The 22,932-nt window shown below is 41.2% G+C and overlaps 1 protein-coding gene across 13 annotated transcripts in view; it reads left to right on the top strand.

Moving 5' to 3' along the window:
* Positions 1-6,490: 6,490 nt before the first annotated feature.
* PLEKHA5 (pleckstrin homology domain containing A5) overlaps positions 6,491-22,932 on the top strand; it is a 162,342-nt gene continuing 145,900 nt past the window's right edge. For all 13 annotated transcript variants that reach the window (XR_011902634.1, XM_072326737.1, XM_072326754.1 and 10 more), the window contains exons 1-3: positions 6,491-6,678; positions 6,789-6,865; positions 9,476-9,533. Coding sequence is in view for 12 of the 13 variants with exons in the window: in XM_072326737.1 (XP_072182838.1) it covers positions 6,581-6,678; positions 6,789-6,865; positions 9,476-9,533 (233 nt within the window). In the remaining variant the exon portion in view is untranslated. The remainder of the gene's footprint in view (positions 6,679-6,788; positions 6,866-9,475; positions 9,534-22,932) is intronic.

The following is a 22,932-nucleotide window of genomic DNA, read 5'->3' on the forward strand; positions in this document are numbered from 1 at the left end:
CCTGAAGATAAAATTGTAAAGAGTAAGTACATAAGAATGATGAAGTAAATGAAAATATAGAAAAACTAGCATAGAATTTCTGGCAAAGAGTCCAGATTGGAAAGTGCTAGGATGACAAAAGGCGAATGCTGTTAATAACAAGTGTTGGAACAGACATTAGCTTGTATCTAACTTTATGCAAGTAAACTTTAGAACAAGTTAAGAGCTGTCCTGAATTTGTCTATAATGTTGGAAAAATTACAGACTAAAAATATATTACTTTTCTCATTATTCTGCTGTAGCATTATTAAAGAATATAACCACTACACTGGTAATCATATGTCTACTCTGTAAAAGGCTGGCATACATATTATTCCAGCTGTGGTAATTACAGAAAATGGACTATGATTTGATTATGAGGTAAAATATCTTGTAAAAATAGTATCACTTAAAGCACTTCAAGCTCAAGGTATACACAGCATAACCTTTTGTGGAAAATAGCATCAAGACTGTAACAAGAACGTCTATAAAAATCTCAAGGATTAAACCTATGCTATTATTTTGCATTACTCTAGAAACACGCTACCGCTTACTGAAGTGTTTATTAGAGATAGCTTAAAACTCTATTCCTTTACTCTATAGTTGCTAATGGGATGGAAAATGGAAAGATACTGCAAATTCTTACTAGCCCTGTTAAACAAACACAGGAAATAATGCACATGGGAAAAGATCACACAGTGAAGGACTTACAGGACTTTGCACCCATGAGGCTATGTATATATAATGGCAATCCTTCTGGATATTTCTCAAGAAGTTTCTCATTATCTGCTTGAAACAAAATGTGTTTTTGAGGAGTTGGGCAGTAGCAATGAAAAGAACTGTATATAAAAAAGCAGATACTGAAGTCTGCCAGAAATGAAGAGACCTGTGGGATCTGTGATCCAGCTCAGAGACAGAGAATGTATGTGTTGTACAGGGTATGATCTTATTCCAGATTATTCAAATCACAGTATTATCCAGAAGATGAAATCTGTTGCCTTAAACCAGTTGTGGCTAACCACCATCAGTGAGAGGACAGGTAGGATATTGAGTTCACTATTTCTCCCACAAATTATTTCCATCTTTACATTAATTTAACCTAATTTGATTGATAAATACAATAAAAAATGTGCTTCAACTGTAATGCAAAAGTTACAGGCAACCACACGGCTTGTGGTTGTTTGAAGGCACCTCAAACTAGAGGTCTGTGAAGCAGCGGAAAAAAAGTAGAAGGTTCTAGTATAGCAGCTCTTGATCTTGAGGCCTCCTTTTTTGGTGAGATGTTGAATATAACATGCTCAGTAAACAAAACATGAAGACCTGACTGTGGCATCCATCATCTCAAGCTGGATGACTGGGCCAGAAACTCACTGTGGTATACGTGACATGGACATAAAGGTAAACGAGTCTCTGAAGTTGCAAAAGAAATGATAGGAAAGAACTCTGCTCTGTTCAAAATTGCACTGAATGGTCAATATTTTTCTGACAAGATGATGCTGGTCTGAAGAATAATGAGCCCATTTGCTTTTCTGATGTTGCTTGTCAGGGAAAAGTAAATCTCACTTTCTTGCTTTGGAGTTTGCTTTGTTTTAGTTTGACAGGATCTTTAAGGAAATTAAATGGAAAATAATTGAATCCTCATGCAAGGATTTATTGTCTCAGGGGAAAGAAAAGTTTTGCATAACACATCCTTACCTGAAAATCATTAATTGCCACTTAAAAAAGTTTTGAACTGAACAAAACTGCTTTTTTTTTTTTTTTTTTTTTTTTTTTTTTTTTTTTTTTTTTAGCACAGACTATTAAACCAATTAAACTGTAAAATAATTTTCTATTGCCTGAGTAAGCGTGGGCTTTAACTCTTATCTCACAAACTGTGAAATCAGTCTGTGAGGCTAATGATCCACAGCTTGTTCAGTCAGATCGATGCTCTACACTAACCCAAAAGACTACTGTGCCACTTGGACTAATGACCCCTAGGAAAACTTGCAGCCTTCAAAGCTACTGCACAAGAGCCCTGCAGTGTTCTCAGGATCTCTATAGCAAAAGCGGCTCCATTCTACCAATGAAGCAGGCTGCATAGGCTGTCTCAGACAACTTTTCTTTCTTATTTGCTCTGACCTAGGTGAATGGCTTCTTGTATCTACATGAAGATAGTCTAACCTCTGAGAATATCAGTTTTTTCCCCTTCTGTTTTGAGTGGATCTTCTCTCTCCACTCTAAGTGTTGGATCAGGACGAGCTGGATCAATTTACTAATCTAATTCGAAAGGAATCATCTGGGAGGATTGATGTTGTATTTTCTACCAGATTAGCAAACAAATCTAATTCACCATGCACTGCAAGATCATTACGGAGGGGCTGGGGGGGGGGAAAGAAAAAAGCTTGTTTGGGGATGGGGGGAAAAAGAGAGTGTCCAAAGGAAGGACTCAGTGTTCCTTGTGGGTCCCTCCCAATTCAGGATATTCTATGTTTCTGTGATCCAAAAGGGACCCACCATTCAGAAGTTGCTTCCTTATTAGAATGTGCAGTGTAATACTGCACCCCCAGCAATGGTCTTTTCTTGTCATCTTAAATCTTATATTGTCTTTCTAGCTACACAGCATAAAAATGTACAGTCACAGACAATGCTGTAATACTACCTCATCCTATTTCATTCATGATGAACATACGGCTGTGAACAAGTTTCAGGTGGAGTGTCAAAACTGCCATTCTCTCCCTGCTTCAGAGGTTGCTGGCTTAGGTTTAGCCCTCTTCTTCTTGGCTCACCGTTTGTTGTCACCTCATACTTGTTGGGAGTGGTGTGGGTGGATTTCTCTGAGTCTTAGTCAATGAATACTCTCCCAGTGCTGGTTTTTAATTAATCCCATTACTGTTTTTGTGGACATGATTCTATTGCCTCAGGTATTTTAAATATTTTGATTGTGACTGCATTACTGAGCTGAAATGATTTAAAAAATATATAAAAAATAAATAAATAAAAATCAGCCAACTTAGTGCTCTGATGTCCTCCCAGACCCTGAGGGAGCTTCTAGGAAAGCTACTGTCTTGGAGAGGTGAAAGAGGAAGGAAAAAAGTGAGCTCAAATTGGATAACCATGGAGAAGTGTTCAGGGGAGCCAGATTTTATCCCAAACTCAGGGACGAGAGTCCATTACAATGCTGGGAGGGCTCTGATCCTCATCCTGCCTCACACACACAGCAACAACTTACTCCACATCCTCCATCTGCTTCCCATCAGTGATAGGAGCAGCAGGCATATCAGGCCATAGAGGCAGAAGGCAGAAAGCAGTTGTTCACTAGTAGTCACTACTTCAGCAGTTCCTCTTCATCTCTTCAGGGAAGAGGATCTGTTGGCCAGATGAGAGCATCCTGATGGATTGATGAGAGTCTTGTATATCAGACTGACCAATTTCACACTTGGAATTGTCAGCTCATTTTTACAGTAAAAAAGAATGATGAGAAAGGTAAAATATGTAATATCTTAAAATATGCATGGGGTTGTTATGGTGATACAAACTGCTTTTAAAAGAGAATTTTAATCCTTTTATGTGGCACGGATTTAAAAAAATAGATACTATTCTCAAATCTTTTTAAAAAGCACTCAAGAACTTCTCTGACTGTAAAAAGGGCACATTCCTAATGAACTTTATGAAATCTCAGCATGTGATTTGCTTTTAGCAAACTTTTACACCAAGTCTTATGCAAAAACTTTGACTAAAAAGCAACTTTCGGAATGAAAAACTGTTAACCCAAGTGGTACCAGCCTGCATAAATGGTGCAAATGTGATTTCACTCACACTGTTCAAGAGCTCCATTCCACAAAATGATCAAATGCTGACCCCTCAGAAGTCATGGAACCACAGAATGACTTCAGTTGGAAGGCATCTTGAAAACCATCCAGTTCCATCACCCTAGTTGGAACTGGATGGAACACCATTGCCAGAGTTGCCACCCACTAGATCAGGTTGATCAGGGCTCCATCCAACCTGGCCTTGAACAACTCCAAAGAAGTGACATCCAAAACTTCTCTGGGCAGCCTGCAGCCTGGAGGTGCCTCACCACGTCTTTTAACAAAAAATATCCACCTAGTATCCAATCTAAATCTCCCCTCTTTTAGTTCAAAGCCATTTCCCCTTGTTCTATCACCATCAGACTGTACAAGAAGTTGCTCTCCCTCCTGATTATAAGCTCCCTTTAAGTCAAAGCAACATGAATTCATGATGCATGCCATCTTGCAGAATTCATTCCTGTAAGGAGAGTCAAAATGTGCCTTCCATATGTTTCAGAACTACAAATACTGGATTTTACTTGATGACTGTTTAACATAAAGTGAGTAAGAGTCCCTGAACAATAGAGTAGAACCAGGATTTTCCATCACACCCTGAATGATCTCCCTATTCATGAGACCAGAAAGTCACACTACCACAGTATAGCCCAATAATTTGCAAAATAATGTGACTTCAAAGGGGGAGGTGGAGCACCTTCAGTATACTCACAAAACAGTCTCAGCTTCTGAATAGCCTAGAGGATGGAGCAAAAGCATTTTCCTGGGAAGAGAAGGACATGTTTCTGAAAGCCCTTCCTCCTTCAGGCTGAAGAGGTTTTCTTACAGTTCTTGGTGGTGACGCTGCCACCGACCTGTTTGCTGTGAATTATAAAGGAACTAATCCTGTAAGTCCTCCCTAGGCACGGTCTGACTGCAGCCAATTTATCAGGCCTCCATGGAAAGGATTTCATCCAAGAATTCAGGCAGGCTCTGATATACTTTATGCATTGCGCTCCTGAGTTTTACCAGGGAGGCAGTGAGTCCAAACGCAAGCAAAATATAAAGAAGGCTGCAAGCTGAAGTACTGGCAAAACTTAGTTTCCGAAGGAGGGTGTTCAGCAAAGCACTTGCTGAGTTTCGGTAGGATTTGCGCATCTAATTCTATCATCATCTAGCTTATTTTATGGGTCTGGGCCAATACACGTCTTGCTGTGTTGTATGCTACCTTCTGCTAGTGAGGAAAGCTGATTCTGCATGATGGAAGAAGGTATGCAGGTATTGCTCTTTGCTTTGATTAGGCTGCATGAGGTTAGTCAGTTGTGATCACTGCCTCACAAGCCCAAAATGTATGTGATTTCCCCCATGCTGTTGCCAGGCAGCCTTCCACAGCTCTTCAGTGGAAGGGACATTATTCACTTTTACTCGTCACCCGAGGGCTCTTGCTCTGAGGACAGAAGGAACTGTTTAGAGAATAAGTTGTGTTCTCCCCAGCGTATCTTTGTCTGGTAGTCCATAAATCTCAGGTGCTGTCAGCGTCGAGTGGAAATGAAGGGTAATGTTGGGCAGGGAGGTATTCTTATCTCACATCCAGTTACTTAAAGATAACAGCGTCTGCTGACATGTTCACTGTGCTTTGGGTCTGAAGTACCTTGTGCAGGACAATGGGGTTTTAAAGCTTTAGCCACAAGGTGTGGTGGGGGAACAAGCCACATGGCAACTCCCTTTGTCAGATTTGAATCAGAACGGGAGCACAACGAGAGCAAATCTGCTCCGCATAACATGGCCAGCTGGGAGTTTAAATGCCTCTGTGGATACAGGAACACCTCAGGCTTCCCAGTTCTGGTCTAGAACGTGGTTTTGTAAAGCAAGATTCTCTCAGAAAGATCACAGCCACCACACAGCTTAAGTAATCTGTAATTTTTATTTGTAACTTCAATCAAAGCCGAGCGTACCCACTCAGATTGCTCAGCACAACACAAGGACACACACAGATCCACTTCTGCGTGTGGATTTCACCTCAGTCACCACCACCTCCTGCAGCACAGAATGCACAAGCCTGCCGTGCCCCGGGTCTGCAGCTGGGCAGAGCTCCATCAGCGCCGCATCCACGAGGGAAAGCGTGGCATAGCTCACTGCTGAAGGCCACACGTGAGAAATAAAAGGAATGTCAGAAGTTGAGAGCAGAGGAGCACACGCACTCCTGGAAGAAATTCGACAGAAGTTTAATTTCCTGTAGGAAAGCGTGCCGTAAAGACCCGAGCAGCAGAGCTGCTGCCGGCAGCCGGGGGCTGTGGCACACCTCAGGATCCCGCCACGGGACAGGCGTTAGGTCTGAGCTTAGCCCCGGGCCTGCGTTCCGGCAGTGGAGGGACCCTTCTTCTTCTTCCTCGCCATCACGGTTGCCAGCCGGAGGAGCCCGGTCACCTACAGGACAACCCCCCACTCCTCTCAGAGGCCGCTCCGCCCGCACAGTCCGCTCCCGCCCTTCCCCCCCGCCGGAACTCGCCGCGCGGCCCCGCCCCAACGGCCGCAGCGGGGGAGAGAAGGCGCGCCCCCGCGGGCGGGCGGGCTGCCAAGCGAGGAGCCGCGCGCGCCCCCGAGGCGGGCGGGGCGTGCCCGCGCGGGAGGGGCGGGGCGTGCTGCCGTGCTCCTCCCCGGCGCGCGGCGCCCGCCCCCTCCCCAAGGTGTCGGCGGCGCCGGCGGGGACGCGCTCGCTCGTGCCCGCGCCGCTTCCCCCCTCGCCCCCCCGCCCCGCTCCCCTCGGCTCTCCCCGGCTGCGCTGGTAGCTGCGCTCGGCCATGGCGGCCCCGGCGGAGCTGAGCGCGGAGCGGCTGCGGGCGCTGCCCGGCAGCTGGAGTTACGGGATCAGCCAGGGCGGCCGCGTCTTCTTCATCAAGTGAGCGAGGGATTGCTGGGGGGCGGGAGAGGGGTCGCGGGGCGGGGGTTGAGTGTTGGGGGGCCGCTGCCCGACTGCTCGCTGACCGGTCCGTGTTTGCGTCCCCGCAGCGAGGAGGCGAAAAGCACGACCTGGCTGCACCCGCTGACCGGAGAGGCCGTGATCACCGGGCACCGTCGCAGCGCAGGTAGGAACCCTCCCGGCGGTGGGGCAGCGACCCCCGGCCCTGCCCCGCCATGGCCGCCCGGCCCCGCGCTGCCGCCCCGCCCGCCGCTGGCCGAGCCCGGGGCGTCCCGGCCCCTCCCGCTGCCCCCGGCCCCGCGACGCTCTCCGCACGCCGCCTTTGCACCCGCGTTTTCCCTCCGCGCCGTTCCCTCGCGTTCCTCTTGCCGCCTTGTGTCGCCGCTGTGATACCGTGAGAGCTCCTCTCTGCCCTCGGCCACCTGCAGGTTGCTCACCTGCCCGGCGTCCCCTCGCTGCCACCCGTGCCCCCGTGTCACCTCGTTGGGTCTGCCGACGGCAGCGGGTCACCTGGATACCCTGCTTCTCCCGCGCTCCCATCCGGGCTGAGCGCGTGGGTGGTTTCTAAGTGACTGCGAGAGGGGCTGAGATGGGAGAGGAAGGGGACCCGAGCGCTGGGGTAACTCGTTGGGAGGAAGGCGGTGTCGGCTCCGGAGCAGGAGCAGCGGGAGGTGCTGGGAGTGTAGCCCAGTCTCCCATCTCCGCACGGCGGGGTGCGTGTGCCGCCGGGAGGTGGTGGAACGCGGCTCCCAGCGCTTCTCCTTCTGCGTGTAACCGCAGGAGAGCTGCTCGCTGATCGGACCCTACCGGGCTGGTTGATTTTTTTTATGTTTGCATCGTGCTTATTACGCGTTCCCTTTCCTTAAGAATCGGAAATGGGCTTTTGGGAAGCTGTGGACAGTCTTCTGCAAGTTGGGAGGAGTTCACAGAGCGTGGGTTCTGGCTATCAGAACTCTGTGGCTTAATCTGCAGTGAAGGGCTGATGCTGAAGGAGTCATTTAATGCCGGGAAATGGAATTACTGATTGATATCAGGCTCCTCTTTTCCCCACTCTCAGTACTCAGATTAATCGAGAAAGCAGCTTTCATCCGCAGCGGCGTGCATGGGGGCAGATGTATGTGAAGTGCTCTGCTACTTGGACATTAATATTAGCTGAGCATTAATTCTTTTTTTCGAGCTGTCAGCGGCGACTCTGTTGACTGATGGTGATTCACCAGTAATTCTCTCAGTGTCTCATTTATTTCTGCCATTAAGCCCCTTCTAAGGGAAGCACAGCTTGCTTTAGAGCATCTGGAGTGCTGGGTACAACATTAGGGGACTTATTGTCAGGTAAATAACTTTTGGCAAACCTGATGACAGCAGGAGGTTGGAGCTCAATGATCTTTACAGTCCCTTCCAAACTAAGCAGTTCTATGATTCTTTGAAATGAAACTTATTTCCAAATGCTCGGTGAGGTCTGACCTTGGGTACCATGGCCATGATTTGTAGGTTGGAAAACACTGAAGTACCTGCAAAGCAAATCCTCTGTATGTACGTGTGTATGTTAATTCGTCACTGAATGTACTCAAAAGAAGTTTAAAGTAAAAGACTATTTCTGAGTGAATGAATTTCTCTTGGAAATGTGCATTGTGAAGCTTGTTAGTAAATAATACTGTGAAATGTTTACTAGTCAGTGAAGAAAACCTTATCCTGCGCTATAAACTGAAGGGCTTTTTTATTTCTGGAGAAATACCCCGGAAGGGTATTTTTTTTTGCCAAGTTCTTATAGCATCCATAAATACTTCTTCCTGTTTGACGGACTTTGCCCTGTGTCAGTATCAAGATGCTTTGATTCTGTATTTTTTTTTTCCCTCAGATTTCACAGCAGTGAAATAAAAGCCACGCAGAGTAAATAAGCAAACAGGGAAAATCACATCCTCCAGGCTGAGTGTTTTGTACTTTCACCAGAAAATGTATTGGTGCTTCTGTAATTCAGTGAGTGAGTCTCACCTATCAATTAGTGATTTTATCAACTGGAGTAAACTTAATGGCAGTGATGCATCTAGAGTTGCATAGTGCTGTTCAACGCCTTCAGATCTTCCATTACATCAGGAAACCGTTACTTGAAAGGAGCTGACCATTTGTAGTGGTTTGGATTTTTTTTTTTCCAGTGAGATTTTTTTCTTTTTTCATGTGGGCTTCTGATTCCCAGTAGTGATAATGGAGAGGGAGAAGATGTACCCAATTCCTCCACTAGATTTGCATTGAAAATGATTTTCATGTGAAACTAGATAGAGTTGTAAACACTGCAGGAGCGCTTGTTAGTCACATCAGCGGTGGAATTATGCTAATATGAAATAGCTTTGTGGCATAGTTGATACCATGCCTGTTACGATGCCTGTGACTTACACATAACACGAACTTACATTGATTTTTGCTTAGATCTCTCCCTGTCAGGTGATTTGATGCTACTGAAGTTGAAGGCAGAAAGAACTGGTGATGACTGAGTTCCAGTGACTTGACAAAGGAGAAAACATTGTTAAACAAGACAGGCTTGAACTGTTACTATTTGGGAATGACAAACCCAAATCAGATCTCTGTGCACTGTTTGTCTTGGATTACAGAAGTAATGAGACAGTATTTTGAGTCAATTTAAAAATGCTCGCTTTTATAGGACTAGAGCTTTCGAAATCTAGAGTAAGGGACAAATGTTAACTTCGTTAGCGTTAGGGAGTAGACCAGTGTAACTAGCTGTGCTTCAAAAATTAATTACTGTGCTTTGCTACTTGTTTTCCAGACTTACCCACAGGTTGGGAGGAAGCTTACACTTTTGAAGGTGCAAGATACTATGTAAAGTAAGTTGAGAATTTTATCTGTCACAATGCTGTAAGTCTGATTAGTTTGTCTGAACGCTGCTGTAGTCTTGAACCTTTTCCAAACTAAAGATAAATGTTGTTGAGAAGAATTGTTCAAGGATGTCATATGAAGTCCTATGTTAAAGACACTCTATAGATGAAACCATTTCTTGAGTTTTTGTGTTAATGCTTGTAAAGTTGCTTAAAGGTTTGGATTCAAATGCGATTTCTGCTGTGAGTGTGACCAACTGGAAGCAAATATCTGTACAAGTCAAGAAGATGTTGAGTTTCTGTGGATTTGACTCCTATATGTATGCACTATTGTGTGTTATTTTCAGAAAGGCAAGATTTTACTTGGTTGCTGGGAGAAGAGTCTCAATCCAAGCCCTGTTTTTAGTCATTGTTTGAAGCCAAGTCATTGTTTGAAGCCATTCTGAAAGTTTAATGCAACTGCCTTTGCACATCCCTTGTTTCTAGTATTTATTATTATTATTTTTTATTTTAATTTCAGTATTTTTTCTTCAGGTTTTAGTATGCTTGAAGGAATATGTCCATTGTAGTAGAACAGCTGTATGCTCTTTTTGAAAGAGGAGCATGGAAATAGAGCTCCAGTGTAGAATTCCAGAGGTTGTGTTGATCGGATTGTCTTAGGAAGTTTGTCTCTCTAGACAGTCAGACTGTCCTTAACTGGAAAATTCTAGACTGTCAGCCACGGGTATTGGTCCAGTTAAGATGCTGTTTTTCTAATATTTGTCAAGTTTCAGGCTTTACTCAATACATTCAGGAATTTTTGGTCACTGTGCTATGTGTTTAGTTTTCCATTATTCAATCATCAGTAGGGTGAGTTGTGCAAGTTGAAGATTACCAATGGTCATAGGGCTCTAGGCTTCAGGTAGCTTTTGCTCTTGTCTTAGTGCTGAGCAAAAGGTAGCTGCTCTGTGTAAGTCGCATTGTTAATGTTGTGAGATGGGTTTTAGGCAAGTGTTGCGTGGTTTATTTTGCATACCTGTAGGAAAACTTAACACTGAACAAAATTCCAAAGGATATACTGAAGAGTAATTCAAAAACGTGACCAGAACCTGCGCCAGGCTCTCTAGAAGGGGCCTTTTCGTTACTAGACAACGTGTTTGTTTCACTGTTCTGTTCTGCCTTCTTGTAGCTTACATTACACTGGTATTGTATAACAGATGACAAGAATTGCACAGGTCTGAGGACAAAAACGTGCTAAGGATTTCACCCTCTGCTGTTCCGTTTGCATTGTTAAATATAGAAGAGTGAAAATTAAAACGTGTGTATATAACATTGAAAAGTGTTTTTCTATACCTTCGCATTGAGCAATTTATCATAGAATTAGCCTACAAAGAGAGTATTAGCTATAGTAACCGGAAAATATCATCTTGGGTCTTCTTTGGATAAAAATATATGTGTAAGGACAGCTATTGTAGAGCAGCTGATATGCTTATGCATGAATAAACCAAGTGGTAGCTTGTTTGTGTACTCCTCCTGAGATCTTGTGTTCACGGTTTTATCATAACTGTTAAAAGAGACATTAAGTTGATTGTTTTGCTGATAGCCAACACTAAATAGCTCTGCTTATATTTAAATTTGTGCCACCTCTTTGAAAACATGTTGCACAAACAACACTTCTCTGTGATTTGATCGAGGTAGGAGGATAGCAGGGGTAGTGCTGTCAAGTCTACTGAAGGGTTCAGATGGTTGGACCAGTTTGTCATCCTTAGTTAAACGTGTTTGTTGTTTCACAGGTGTAGCTACTCAGGCTGGGTTGAGGCTTGTGCCTGATGATAGCTTCTCCTTTTAAAGTTCTCCAGCATCAGTAGAGCTGAATGCAAGGCGAGATGCAAAAGCTAACGCAGACAGGGTGACAACATTATAATCACTATCCTATGCGGTGTAACTCTGGATGATGTGCTGATTATTATCATTCTAGTTGTCTGAGTCTTTGCTGCCGTGGCGTGCCCACATGACTGGGAAGCAGCACAGGTTGTTATGACCTTGTCTACGCAGGCATCCCCACAAAGGCATTTTCAATCTGCTTGTTTGAATGTATGTATTTGCTAAATGTCAATGCTTATTATGTAGATCAAAACAAAACAAAATTATGCTAAAACTAAAAATACTAAAAACATGCTCAGGGTCTGGCCTGAAATAAATGGATTGTTTTGAGTTCTGATATGAGTGGTGGAGTTCCAGAGGAATGAATGTTAATGACACTCTATTGATGTGTTCAACCATGTGAAACTTGGCTGCTGAATTTCTGTAACGTGTCCAGTAGGAGAGTTATATAAGAAGGATAGTCAAGTTTCCTGATCACATAAATAATTTCACCTAGCTTCTGAGCCACAGCTTCAGATATGTGGGTTGAATGAAAATATTTAACAACCTTGCTTTATGGTAACATCTTATGCTAGACTACGTTTGAAAATAAAAACCTTTTGAAAATGATTCTTATAGTTCTTTAATAATAGGCCTTCAGTGTTCCAAGTGGGTGTGTCGCTGAATCTATTACTGTGCTTTTTCTGGCTTTGATGTAGTAAACACTGTGTAATCAAATTGGGATAATGTCGAGGAGATAATCGTCATCTAAATCTTAGCATTCCTGGGACTGGCATTTCAAACAAATGACTCAGGAAGCAGACTGCATTGAAATGGGATTCTTTTTAAAGGACACCTTATTTTTTCTTATGATGCATGCATTTATGTTCAGAATAAGTAGATACCGAATGGTGACACTCCTTTTTTTCCATAACGTTGAATTTGTTTTGTCTTTAAAAAGACAATATATTCTGAAGCAAGGATAGGTACAGAGTTATTTCTATTGCTGAAGGAGGTTTTAGTTTTGATAATAGGGATATGTTAATAAGTTGATGTTAGTTAGGCCTTTGACTTTCAGTGGTTTGGATCAGTAGAAGAATTGTAATACTAGATAATATCAGTGTCTTTCTCTCATGTCTGTCCCCATCCCCTCTAAATGCAGATGATAAAAGGTATTGTTTGTTAGGTGGAATAAAAAGAAGTCATAACGTTGCACGTTTTCTTATTAGATCTGTTTATGTTAATTTTCTGTCTCCTCGAGTGTGAGGAAATCTGCTTGTTTCCTTAATATTACAAGTGTGCATGGGTAGCCCTTTACTTAATGCAAACTGTGTCATTAGACTTTTCTGGAGTAACATTTGGTTCATAAAACAGCTGAAGTTTTTACCTGCAATGGAGAGCTGTATGACTATAGAATTGAAAAATTCAAGTATGGTCTTTAATTATTACTTTATTATCAGTTCAATATGAAACCCTGTGTATTATCAGGTAAAACGCAATGATATGGAGTAAAGCACCTTAGTTTGAAAGTGATGGCGTAGTGTGTTGAAAAACTTGGGATTTTCCTTTGTTCATAGAGTATTTCAGTGGACTGTTGAATTATGTGCAGTGTATTGAGCTCGTTGTGAGCTTTGGAAAACTGAGGGCTTTGTCTTCAGAACGGACAGCCTAGATAGTACTATGGGATGGTTAAGTTACTTAGATTATTTATAAGTGTATGAGGAAATAGACCCATGTGACAATCTAAATATGGTACTTAATAGAAGAGACATACTTGGTCACTGGCTTCAGCTTCTTACCTGAGATTAATGAGAATTAATGAGAATTTTAGACCTGATGTTTTTAATTACCGCATCATTGTTAAGTACCTCTGTACTTGTTTAGAGTGCTATAAAATTGCATAAATATGTCTTTCTCTGCATTTATATATAAACTCTTTTTTCCCTGCTTAAAAACAACCGGCTATTTAAGTTTGGGCATTTGCTTGCTTTTTTTTGCTATGTTTTAATTCATTTCTCATTTTGGTAACACTAAACATATGGTAGTACTTTTGGAATATCTTTTGCATCAGGTTTATGTTGTTTAGATCATTAACTTTGAAAATGAAGTTATTAAAAAATCAATCCAATGATATTTGAGTTTTTCATTGGTCTGACCCGTGGGACTTCTATGCAAGTATTCTTAGATTAGCTGTCAAGGTGTTTAGAGTTTGATATTTCTTAGTCTTATGTAGTACTGATAATTTTTGGACAGTATGAAAGCTGACTGAAGACACAAGGTGAATGCCTTTAAAAACATAAAGAATTAGAAAGGTTAAATCTGGATTATAGAGTTTTGTGTTGAAGGCCATGTTTTCCTGTGCTTACCAGAGAGTTTTTGCCTGTTTCTTGCTGAAGAAAAGCATTGGTAAACCCAGGTTGAAACTGAGGTGAGTTCACTGTTGAATCAAGTAGGTGTTTCATATGCTTTTGTGGAGGCTTTCATCAATAGAATTGGCTTTCAAACATGTAGTTTGAAAATTGGGTAGGCAAGAAAAATCTATTAGGCGATTAAATGAGATGAGATCTTTTCAGCCTTGAGTTTCTGTTGTTTACTAACATAAACTCCTGCTCATTAAGAATTCAGCTTTTGTTTGAACCTTTGTCTTTTATGTGCATTCTAAAGATCGTCTCCCATTCAGCTGAGAAATTCTCCAGAAAAAATCAAACAACTAGTCCTGTTTGCAGAGAAAGCCCTTTATTGAGAGGCAAAATGGGAATTGGGGGGGAAAAAAAAAGTAAGAACAGATTGTTTTTCTCCAACAGTAAGAGTCACGGTATTCCACCAAGAAATTTAGTTCTGCTCTGCTTACCTCTGTCACCTCTTTTCTTAACAGTTAGGAAAGACTAAAGTTTACTTTTTTTCTCTTCTTTTTCTTTCATAAGACCTCTGGCTCAAGTAATGGTCTAGGTAAATGGGTGACCTGCCACATCAAATTACAGCAAATTGATCTGTGCCTTGTACCTTTGGGCAAAGCAGTTTGGAAAAGGAGAACTTGTGAGGATTGCATGCAAACCTGCTATGTATTTTAAGATTTATGCCTTTATTTCACTGCAATATTTTCAAGAACCAAAATACATTCAGGGAGCATTCTGCTTGGGAAATGCTCGGTGAAACACCTCTCTGTATTAAAGCTTCTGCTGCAGTTCTCCCTGTGGAAAGGATGAAGCTGTCTTTCTTGGGAACCCTGGGGAAAGCACATGCTCTTGCTCTGTAGGGAAAAGTGGAGGCAGATAGGAACAGAAAGGGAATCTTGCTGTGGGGGAGCTGTGGGATGGGCTAGCTGCCAGGGGGCCGCAGCAGCATGAGTGAAAGGCAGCAGTGGAGTGGGTGCTGGGCAGAAACATGGAGCGGAGGTGGAAGGGTTCTTGGCACTGGAAGAAATGAGTGTGGGTCAGAGGAGGAGATGGAGGGCTGAGTCCAAAAATTGGCTTAGAGAGGAATGCACAAAAAGAGGATGGAGAAGGAAATGTGACCTACTGCAGAAGGCTGAGAGGGTGGGACTATGTGCTGGAAAAGGAGTGGAGACTGAACCAGGTAGAAAGGGCAGTTGGCACTGACAAGTCATTAAAAGGAGCAGGGGCGGGAATTAATTTCCTTGCAGCACATTTGTTGGGATTTCTCCCAGGTGGGAAGATGACAGAGATGCATCCTACAGAAATGAGCTGTGTTCCCAACAGGGACTGCTACTCTTTGCTTATGAACCTTTTTCAAAGTTAGTGTGGCGAGTAGAACATCAAACGGGAAAGCTAAGGATTCTTGTGCTTGTAAAGCTTTTTCTGAGTGTGACATTTTGTGGTTGACGTTTTGAGCTGTCTTGTTCTTGAAGTGTGTTTCTATATTCAGTAATACCTTGAATGCTTTAGTTTTACTAAAATAGACTTGAAACCAGTGGAGAAGTTGATGTTGCATTTTTTATTTTTTTATTTTTTTTTGTTGTTGCTTCTAAATATTACCAACTTTTAAAATATTTGTAAGAATTAATGGGTAATTACTTTAAAAAAAAATAGAAAAAAAACCTACATAGAATCTAGAATGAAACATGGAAATCCATTGGAAAGACACTGAAACCACTCAAGGTTTTTGATAACTCATACGTTACTAAGCCAACTTCAGCAATTTTAGATTTTAGGGTTTGGAAATGGTAATATTTCTTTTTCTAATTTTGGTGTTCATGGAGTTAATAATAGCAGATAAAGATAATGTGTGCTTTGTTATTTACTGTGAATTGTTCTGTGGGCTTTCATTTTTGGTATCCACGCTGTGTGAAGGCTCATCTTCATAGGCTCATAGAATCATAGAATGGCCTGGGTTAAAAAGGACCACAATGATCATTCGGTTTCAACCCCTCTCCTATGTACAGGGTCACCAACCACCAGACCAGGTTACCCAGAGCCACATCCAGTCTGGCCATGAATGCTTCCAGGGATGGGGCATCCACAACCTCTATGGAGAGGTTCCTCTTCCCTCTCCCCCCAAGCATTTTGAGCCCTTCCTTGCTCCGTCGATTCCATACAGATACTTTTTCTCTTCCTATCTCAGTCCCTGTGCCCTTCAGTGCCTTGAGCTGAGGGACACTTCAAATAGTGGCTGAGCTGGCAGCCAGGTGCCTCCTGAGCTTTACCAGCAGAGGTGTGCAATTGGTGTAGTCACTATTCAGTGAAAGTTCTACAGGTCCAAATTTGACCCAGTGACATTGTTTTGCTTTTACTTAAAGGAATAGTTCATGCTTTTTTTTTTTTTTTTTTTTTTTTTCTTGTGGTCTGTGAGTGTTTTGTTTTACCAGATCAAAACTAGCATCTGTTGTGGCGCTGCGCTAAGCCTGTTTTTCCTGGGTATGTTTATGTTATGCTGGCTCTTATTCTAATTCTAATGAATTGCACTTTCATTAAACCTGAGATACACTTTGGCTTGGCAGTTCAGACTGATCATCAGTAGGCTTCTTTGTGCATGCAAGAAAGGGAGAAAGCTCTTGTGAAGCTTGAGGCAGACGCTGACTAGAAGCACAGCTCCTCAGCTCTGGCTGTTGGGGCTTCTGTCGACGTGGAGCCTACGTGTTTTTTCTGTGTTTCAGTAAGTAAGTAACTAAATTTAAACATCTCTCTCCTCCTTTCTTTACTTTCTTCCTTTTGAATGTGTGGAGATGGCTGCTTTCTTGCTTTTTGCTGAAAGAAAGGTGTTCTCTGACGGCGATGTTGGGAAGAGGTTACAATCGCAGCCACCTTCAGAAGGAGAAGTTTCAGAGCAGGGACTTGTTCATAGGCAACTCAGCAAATTATTTGGGATAGGCTCCAACTTCCCAGCACTGAATAGGCCAGGCAGTTTTCAAATGGTTGTTTGTAGTGTTGCATCTTTCTGCTCTGGACATATAAAACTTAAATTGAACACTTGTTTGTGAAGTGGGGAAAAAAGGCTTTTAGACAGTGTTTTGAATGCTTGTGTGGCCTGCAATGGTTGTAGAGCTTTATATAAACAATAATAAAAAAAAGAGTTTGCATGCTCAGGATGCTTCGGCAACTTGGTTCTTTGTGGCTTTCTCCGTGGTGACTTAGTAAAAGCAGTAAATTGTAAGAAAAGGTAGAGTAACAAGGAACCTGTTCTTTAAAATCTGTGTTTTCTCTAACAAAGGCTACTAGTATTTCATAGTAATTTGTAGTTAAAGAACTAATTTGTGTTTTATTGCCTGAAAACATTTCAGTGTGTCAGACCAGATATGAGGAATCCTTGTAAACAAAGGTGTTTCAGGAGGAAATATTCAGTTAACCCTTTGGTTTTAGGTGTCTCCCTTGCTATCCTTCAATTCCAGCATTTCAACTCAGGTTCTTTACTACTCAGTAAGTAGGACTAATGAAGTTGTGTAAGTTCTGCAAAAAAAATGCACACAGTGATACTTTCATCTGAAAAAAATATCTGTTACTTGGGTGGGTTTTCTTCCTTGTGTTTAAATCCTACAGACTAAGCAGCTGCTGACCAATGTTAGACATTTACTATTCTTGAGAATGATTTTGGGGATCTTTAAAAGCATGTGGCATAACATCTTATGTCCTTCACTGCACCTGGTTTGTAAAAAGGGGGAGGATAGCTGTGTCTGAAATAAAATGCAGTGTGCAATAAGAATAAACAAGTGGTGCTCTTAAATCCCAATGGAGAGGAAAAATACCTTTAATTTGATTGAATGTCAAAATGGTATCTTGATGGAGGGAGGAAAACTGGCTAACACTTGTGTTTCTGTGTGGGAGGGAAGAGTTGTGTGTGTGTGTGTGTGTGTGTGTAAATATATGTCCTTAAGTATATTGGCTGCACCATTTTGTAAGTTTACTTTATAGGTTTTCATATACACAGAAATCTACTTATTTCATCAGAGGTTTCAAGTAAGAAGTTTTAAAGTTCGATACAAAAGATTGAAAATGGGAATTACAGCCCAAAGCATGTTTTAAAGCAGTATCATAACATCAAATGTTTATTGTAACAATTCATTTGCATCTGAATCAAGATGTAAGTAAACGTCATTAGAAATTCATACGATGTTCTCTGATCTTATAATCTCTTTTATGGTAGAGTTTCTGTTTTTTGTGCTTGGTGTGGGTATCCCTTGCTTAGCTCTGATCTGAGAAGTGAAATACTTAATGTTGATAAAGCACACAAATGTTACTATTTTTGTGTGTGCAATTTATAGGTCAACCAGTAAAACCTAAAGTTTTCTGCTTATTGTATCTAAGTGCTTAAAGCATTCCACATTTGAGCCAATAGGTTAAGTTGGTTAAATTGGGCCCACGATGTTCTCTGATACAGTGGATTTTATGAGTTTGTCACTAAAACAGTCCTTGTTCTGGTTGGTACTCATTATTAAAATTGCTTTAGAATAAACTGGAAGAACTTTAGACCTTGAGAAGTTATGCTTAGCACTGAGGGTCTTGCAGAAGCTGTCTGTAGTGTGTAGTCAGCATAAGAAATTAAAACAAACGAATGGACTTAGGATTTCTTATGTATATATGGAAGCGCACCTAGTGACTACAGCTGACTGGTGAACACTGAGATACTAATATTTTCTGATCTTTGCCATCTTTCCTGTCTTCTGCTTCTGTCCCTCCTTTTGCTCAACCTCGGCTAAATGTAAGCTGACAGTTTTTCATGGCAGCTTTTACTTTGCCTTGAAGTAGCGTGAGATTGAGATTCCGAGACTAGGAAGAAGCAGACTGGGAAATACGATTGCAGTGCTGGAAAAGATGGTTTAACATTTTGTACTGAGCCGTGTATTTCTTTTTCTGCAGCTCTTGTCTCATAGTTCAGTTATTAAATGCAAGGTACTTTGGGTAGTAGAACTAAAAACTTCCCTAGATTAAAACTTTCCCTGCTGTGATTTCCACAAATAGTGTTTAAGAAATGTTTTGCTTTTAAAGAAAATCTGCTTAACTACCTAGATGAATACAATGCGTGGTATGTTTTAAGCAGCATAAAAGGTGAAGTCTTAGCATTATTTATGAGTGATACCTAGTATTATGGCTAAAGTGACTTCTGTTTAATTATAAATGGAATGAAACAGTCTACTTCAGGCCCTGTCATTACTGCTAATGGCTGCAGACTGAACAACAAACAGGACACGTTTCTTTTTATGCCTCCTTGCAAGTCTCCCACCTGAAGTTTCTTACATGGAACACTTTAGTTTTCAGTTTTAATCTATAAAAAGATTTACAGACGTCAAGACACATCTGAATCTTTTTCTGAAAGTGCTCTTTATTCCCGTACCCTGAGCAAAACACAAAATAGATTTTGTAATAGCCTTCGTAATAGAACTCACTCTGTTGTGGATTTTGTTAAACTTCAGGTGAGAGTGCCAAACCTGTCTAACAAGAAAGTCAAGATCCCTGCTGCCTCAGATTGCTTACTTTGTGGTTTCAAACAACAGAAAGTGCTATCAAATTCAGCAGTCGATTGAAATTCCACTGCTTTATCCTCTTCGTTATTTTCTTCTGTGCGGATGCATTCTGCTTCAGAACGTTTTGCAGCTCAAATATGTAAGTTATGTGAAATCTTACACATGGGGGGAAACAACTGTGAGTAGTGAGACAGAAGTAGTAAAACTGATTTAATCAGTGATGTCCTATTATTGTAGGTGGGGTTTGTTGTTTCACAGCGCTGCATGATTTAAGCTTGGGTTGAAAGACTGCAGCAGCTGAGGAGTTGGAATTACAAGTGTCTAGCTTTCATATAAGTCTCTGCAGTCTTTGTTCAATATTTGTGTTGTGTTTTTTTTCTTCTTGCTTTTCGGTGACGGTATTTGTAAGTCATTAAAGGAATCAGGGGAGCACTCCAGTCTTCCCAAAGTTTTGATGCATGTGGAAGGTGCATTTTAGATAGGTGTTCTAATCAGTGTTAACTTTTACAACAACTCCTGTTTGCTATTCTATTACTTTGTTTAACATTTGCCTTGTGCAACTGGAAATAGGGCTCTCAAAGAAATTACAGAAGTTTTTATTGAAATTTTTCAAGGAAATCAAGAAAATCTGGGATTGCTTCAGAAACTTGCATCACTTATATATACTTGTATAATTTTACAGTGCCTTTTATATAGCTCATATAGATGACAGAGTGAGTACGTAAAGAACACGCACAGCTTTTCACTTGTTTCAAGGTGTGGTGTAAGTACTTCTAAGAAAAAACATGAGTAGAATTTGCTGACAGTCTCTTATATTCATATTTTGATTTTGGGTTTTTTTTGCAGCAGTAGAGATCTAAAACAGGACTTGTAATGACTGGGGGGTTGGTGCACATGGGTTTGACTCAGCTGCTGGGTTCAGCAGGTGTCTCGTTCACAACCGTAATGGAAATGTCAAAAAGAGAGTATACAGAACAATTTGTGTGTGTTTGTTTTTGTCCAAATTTGACGTGAATATGGCAACCACAGCAAGCAACCAAATGCAGTGCATGCAAAGCTGTAGCTGCCAGATGTTAATTGGCTTTGAGCAAACAAATATTTCGTCTTCTGATTTGTTTGCTGACTTTGAGTTGAAATATTTTGCTTTTCACTAGTGGAAAAAAAAAATGAGGACTTCTTTGAATCAGAAAAGCGGTTGTCCCCAGCTCCTCTCTTCAGCTCTGCTGCTGTTTGACTTTGTCTTCTAACTTTTTCTTACATATGTGTCCTTATCATTCACCCTATTGCTTTTCAGTGCTTTTCTGCTTGCTTCTAGCACTAGCAGCTCAAGTAGTGTTAGACGTGATCTTCCCCAGTTGGGCTGCATCCCAAACTTTCCTGAGGGAATGTAAATACTGCGAGGTCAGTTCAGTATCAAGTGCCTGCAGCCTGAAACAAACCCTGCAGGATCTTCTGCTATTCAGACAAAATTAGGATCCGCTTTGGATACAAAGCTAAATATTAAGAAGTCAAGACCTTAATTGTTAATCTTATAATTTCCATTTTTTTGTTACTTTAATTAACCTTACATTTTTTTGTTCTAAATAGAAAGCAAAAGAGAGTGAATTGTGAGCACAACTCACTATGGTGTTAACTTACATGTTTTAAAACTTTCATTGCTGGGTTAACTGTATGTCTTTGTGAGGTTGTAGTTAGAGAGGTGGTGTACCTGCATGCATGCTTACCTGCAGTGTGGCTAAACCAGTGCTGAGTGTTGTACTAATGTATTTCTGCTGGTGAATAAAATCTTCAGCCCATTTGTTTCATTCTGTGTTTACCCTCACCTCCTTCCCTCCTCCTCAGAACAGAATGGTGGGGGGGAGAGGACTGTGCTAAGCCCACTTAGTGAAGCAAAACCAAATAGCCCTTTATGCCTTTCTCTCGTACTTCATTCAGACCTGCCCGTTAAAATCTACCAATCATGATTTTTATGGAGAAGTGCTTTCTCTGTTTCATTTTAAATCGGTGATGGTTTTTAATTAGCTATACGGTGATTACAATTGCTTGCTCATATGTGCTGCTCAGGTCTGGATACAGCCCATCTTGTTTCACAAGCAGTGGAGGTATAGATTAACAACTGAGTGGGAATGTTTCTGCTTTGTAGTGCTGTCAGTAGGTTGGCCTGGTTCAGGCGCATTTGTCTTCTCAGCTGTTGTCTCTGAAGGACTGGCTCCTATTAGCGTTAGCAAAGGAATCCATCTAATAGATGAAACTAGGACAAAATAAGTTCCGTCTGTTCCACGGATGCCAACAAACAAGTTAGGGATTGAATTGCTCTTTGATATGTTATTTTGGCCAGACTGGGACAAGACAGACTCATTCCCTATTTTATCTCCAGGTCTCTAAGTTATCATGATAATGTTGCTGTGAAACATCAACAGAAAGTTATGAGTTACAGTTGGGGAATTTTTGCTTTCTTTATATTGAAGCTGTTTTGCTTTTGTGAGAAGCTAAATACTTTTGTGGTCATTAGATAAGTCCAAACTGCTTTACAGTGCTTTTTTTAATGTTCCTGGTAAAGTTTTACCAACACATCTGTGGTTTTGTGTGGGAGGCTTTCATGATACTCAGATGAAGAAATACTTGATTATTGAATGCTGCACTTTGATTTTCTTGGTGGATTAAAGTGTATATTGAAACTGATTGTTAGAGGTATTGGTGGAAAAGTACAGGACTGAACCAAGAATAAAACACTTTAAAATGGAAAGCATTTTTGTCTGTCTTGGAAGTAAAATAATGCTAAGTTCAAGTTAGTATTATGAAATGCCCCATTCAGAAGCAAGTATAAATGCATTTTTACATTATGGAATGTCAGGCCCTCCAAAGAATGGAACTCAAATGCATTTCTTGAATGGTTTCATTAATACTTAGTTTTGTGCCATTGAACAGCAAGTTTTAGTATGCTGGAAATTATTTGTTTGGAGATCTACTTTAAGTGCTATCTCTCTTGTAGATACCCATGTGCTGTTTCAGCAACCATTGAAAATGGTCAAGTAAAAATTCAGGCAGAGGAGCAGTAGGAGCAGCTAATCTGCCAGTTCTGTGCTTTTTCTTTTCTTTTTTTGGGGGGTATCAAACTAATTTTGATAGGCAAATAAAAATAATGGTTTTGTTGTTGTCTATGAAATGATCTAATAGCCATTTCTCATTTCCATTTGATGATGGGAATTTAATTGCAAGATCAGAAGAAGTCCACTGCGTGTGGGATTTGTGAAGTTGGCTTGGTTTTGTATTTGTAGTGTTTTGCAACGGCAGTTGAGGGTCTGGAGCCTCAGAGCTGAGGAATAAGGATGATGTAAATTCTGATACATGCATAACTTCAGCATGTGAGTTAACTCAGCTTTGGCTGCTAGAACTTCCTGAGTGAATGACACTGTGGCCATTTGTCCATGCAATTCAGTGTGTTTATTTTGGAGAAGATCCAGTGTTGTTGGCCACGAAGTCTACAAGGGAATGCTGGGTTAGTTGGTTTTTTATTTTCTATGTAATAGAATGTTGGCTTTTTAATTTATTTATTTATTTATTTATTTTCCTGAAGCTTCTTTTGAAGTATTTAATTAATCTTTCTCATGAGGTGTGATGATTAAGCAGATGAAGCTTTAATGATGCACA

The sequence above is a fragment of the Excalfactoria chinensis genome, chromosome 1, assembly GCF_039878825.1.
Source record: "Excalfactoria chinensis isolate bCotChi1 chromosome 1, bCotChi1.hap2, whole genome shotgun sequence".
Taxonomy (NCBI): domain Eukaryota; kingdom Metazoa; phylum Chordata; class Aves; order Galliformes; family Phasianidae; genus Excalfactoria; species Excalfactoria chinensis.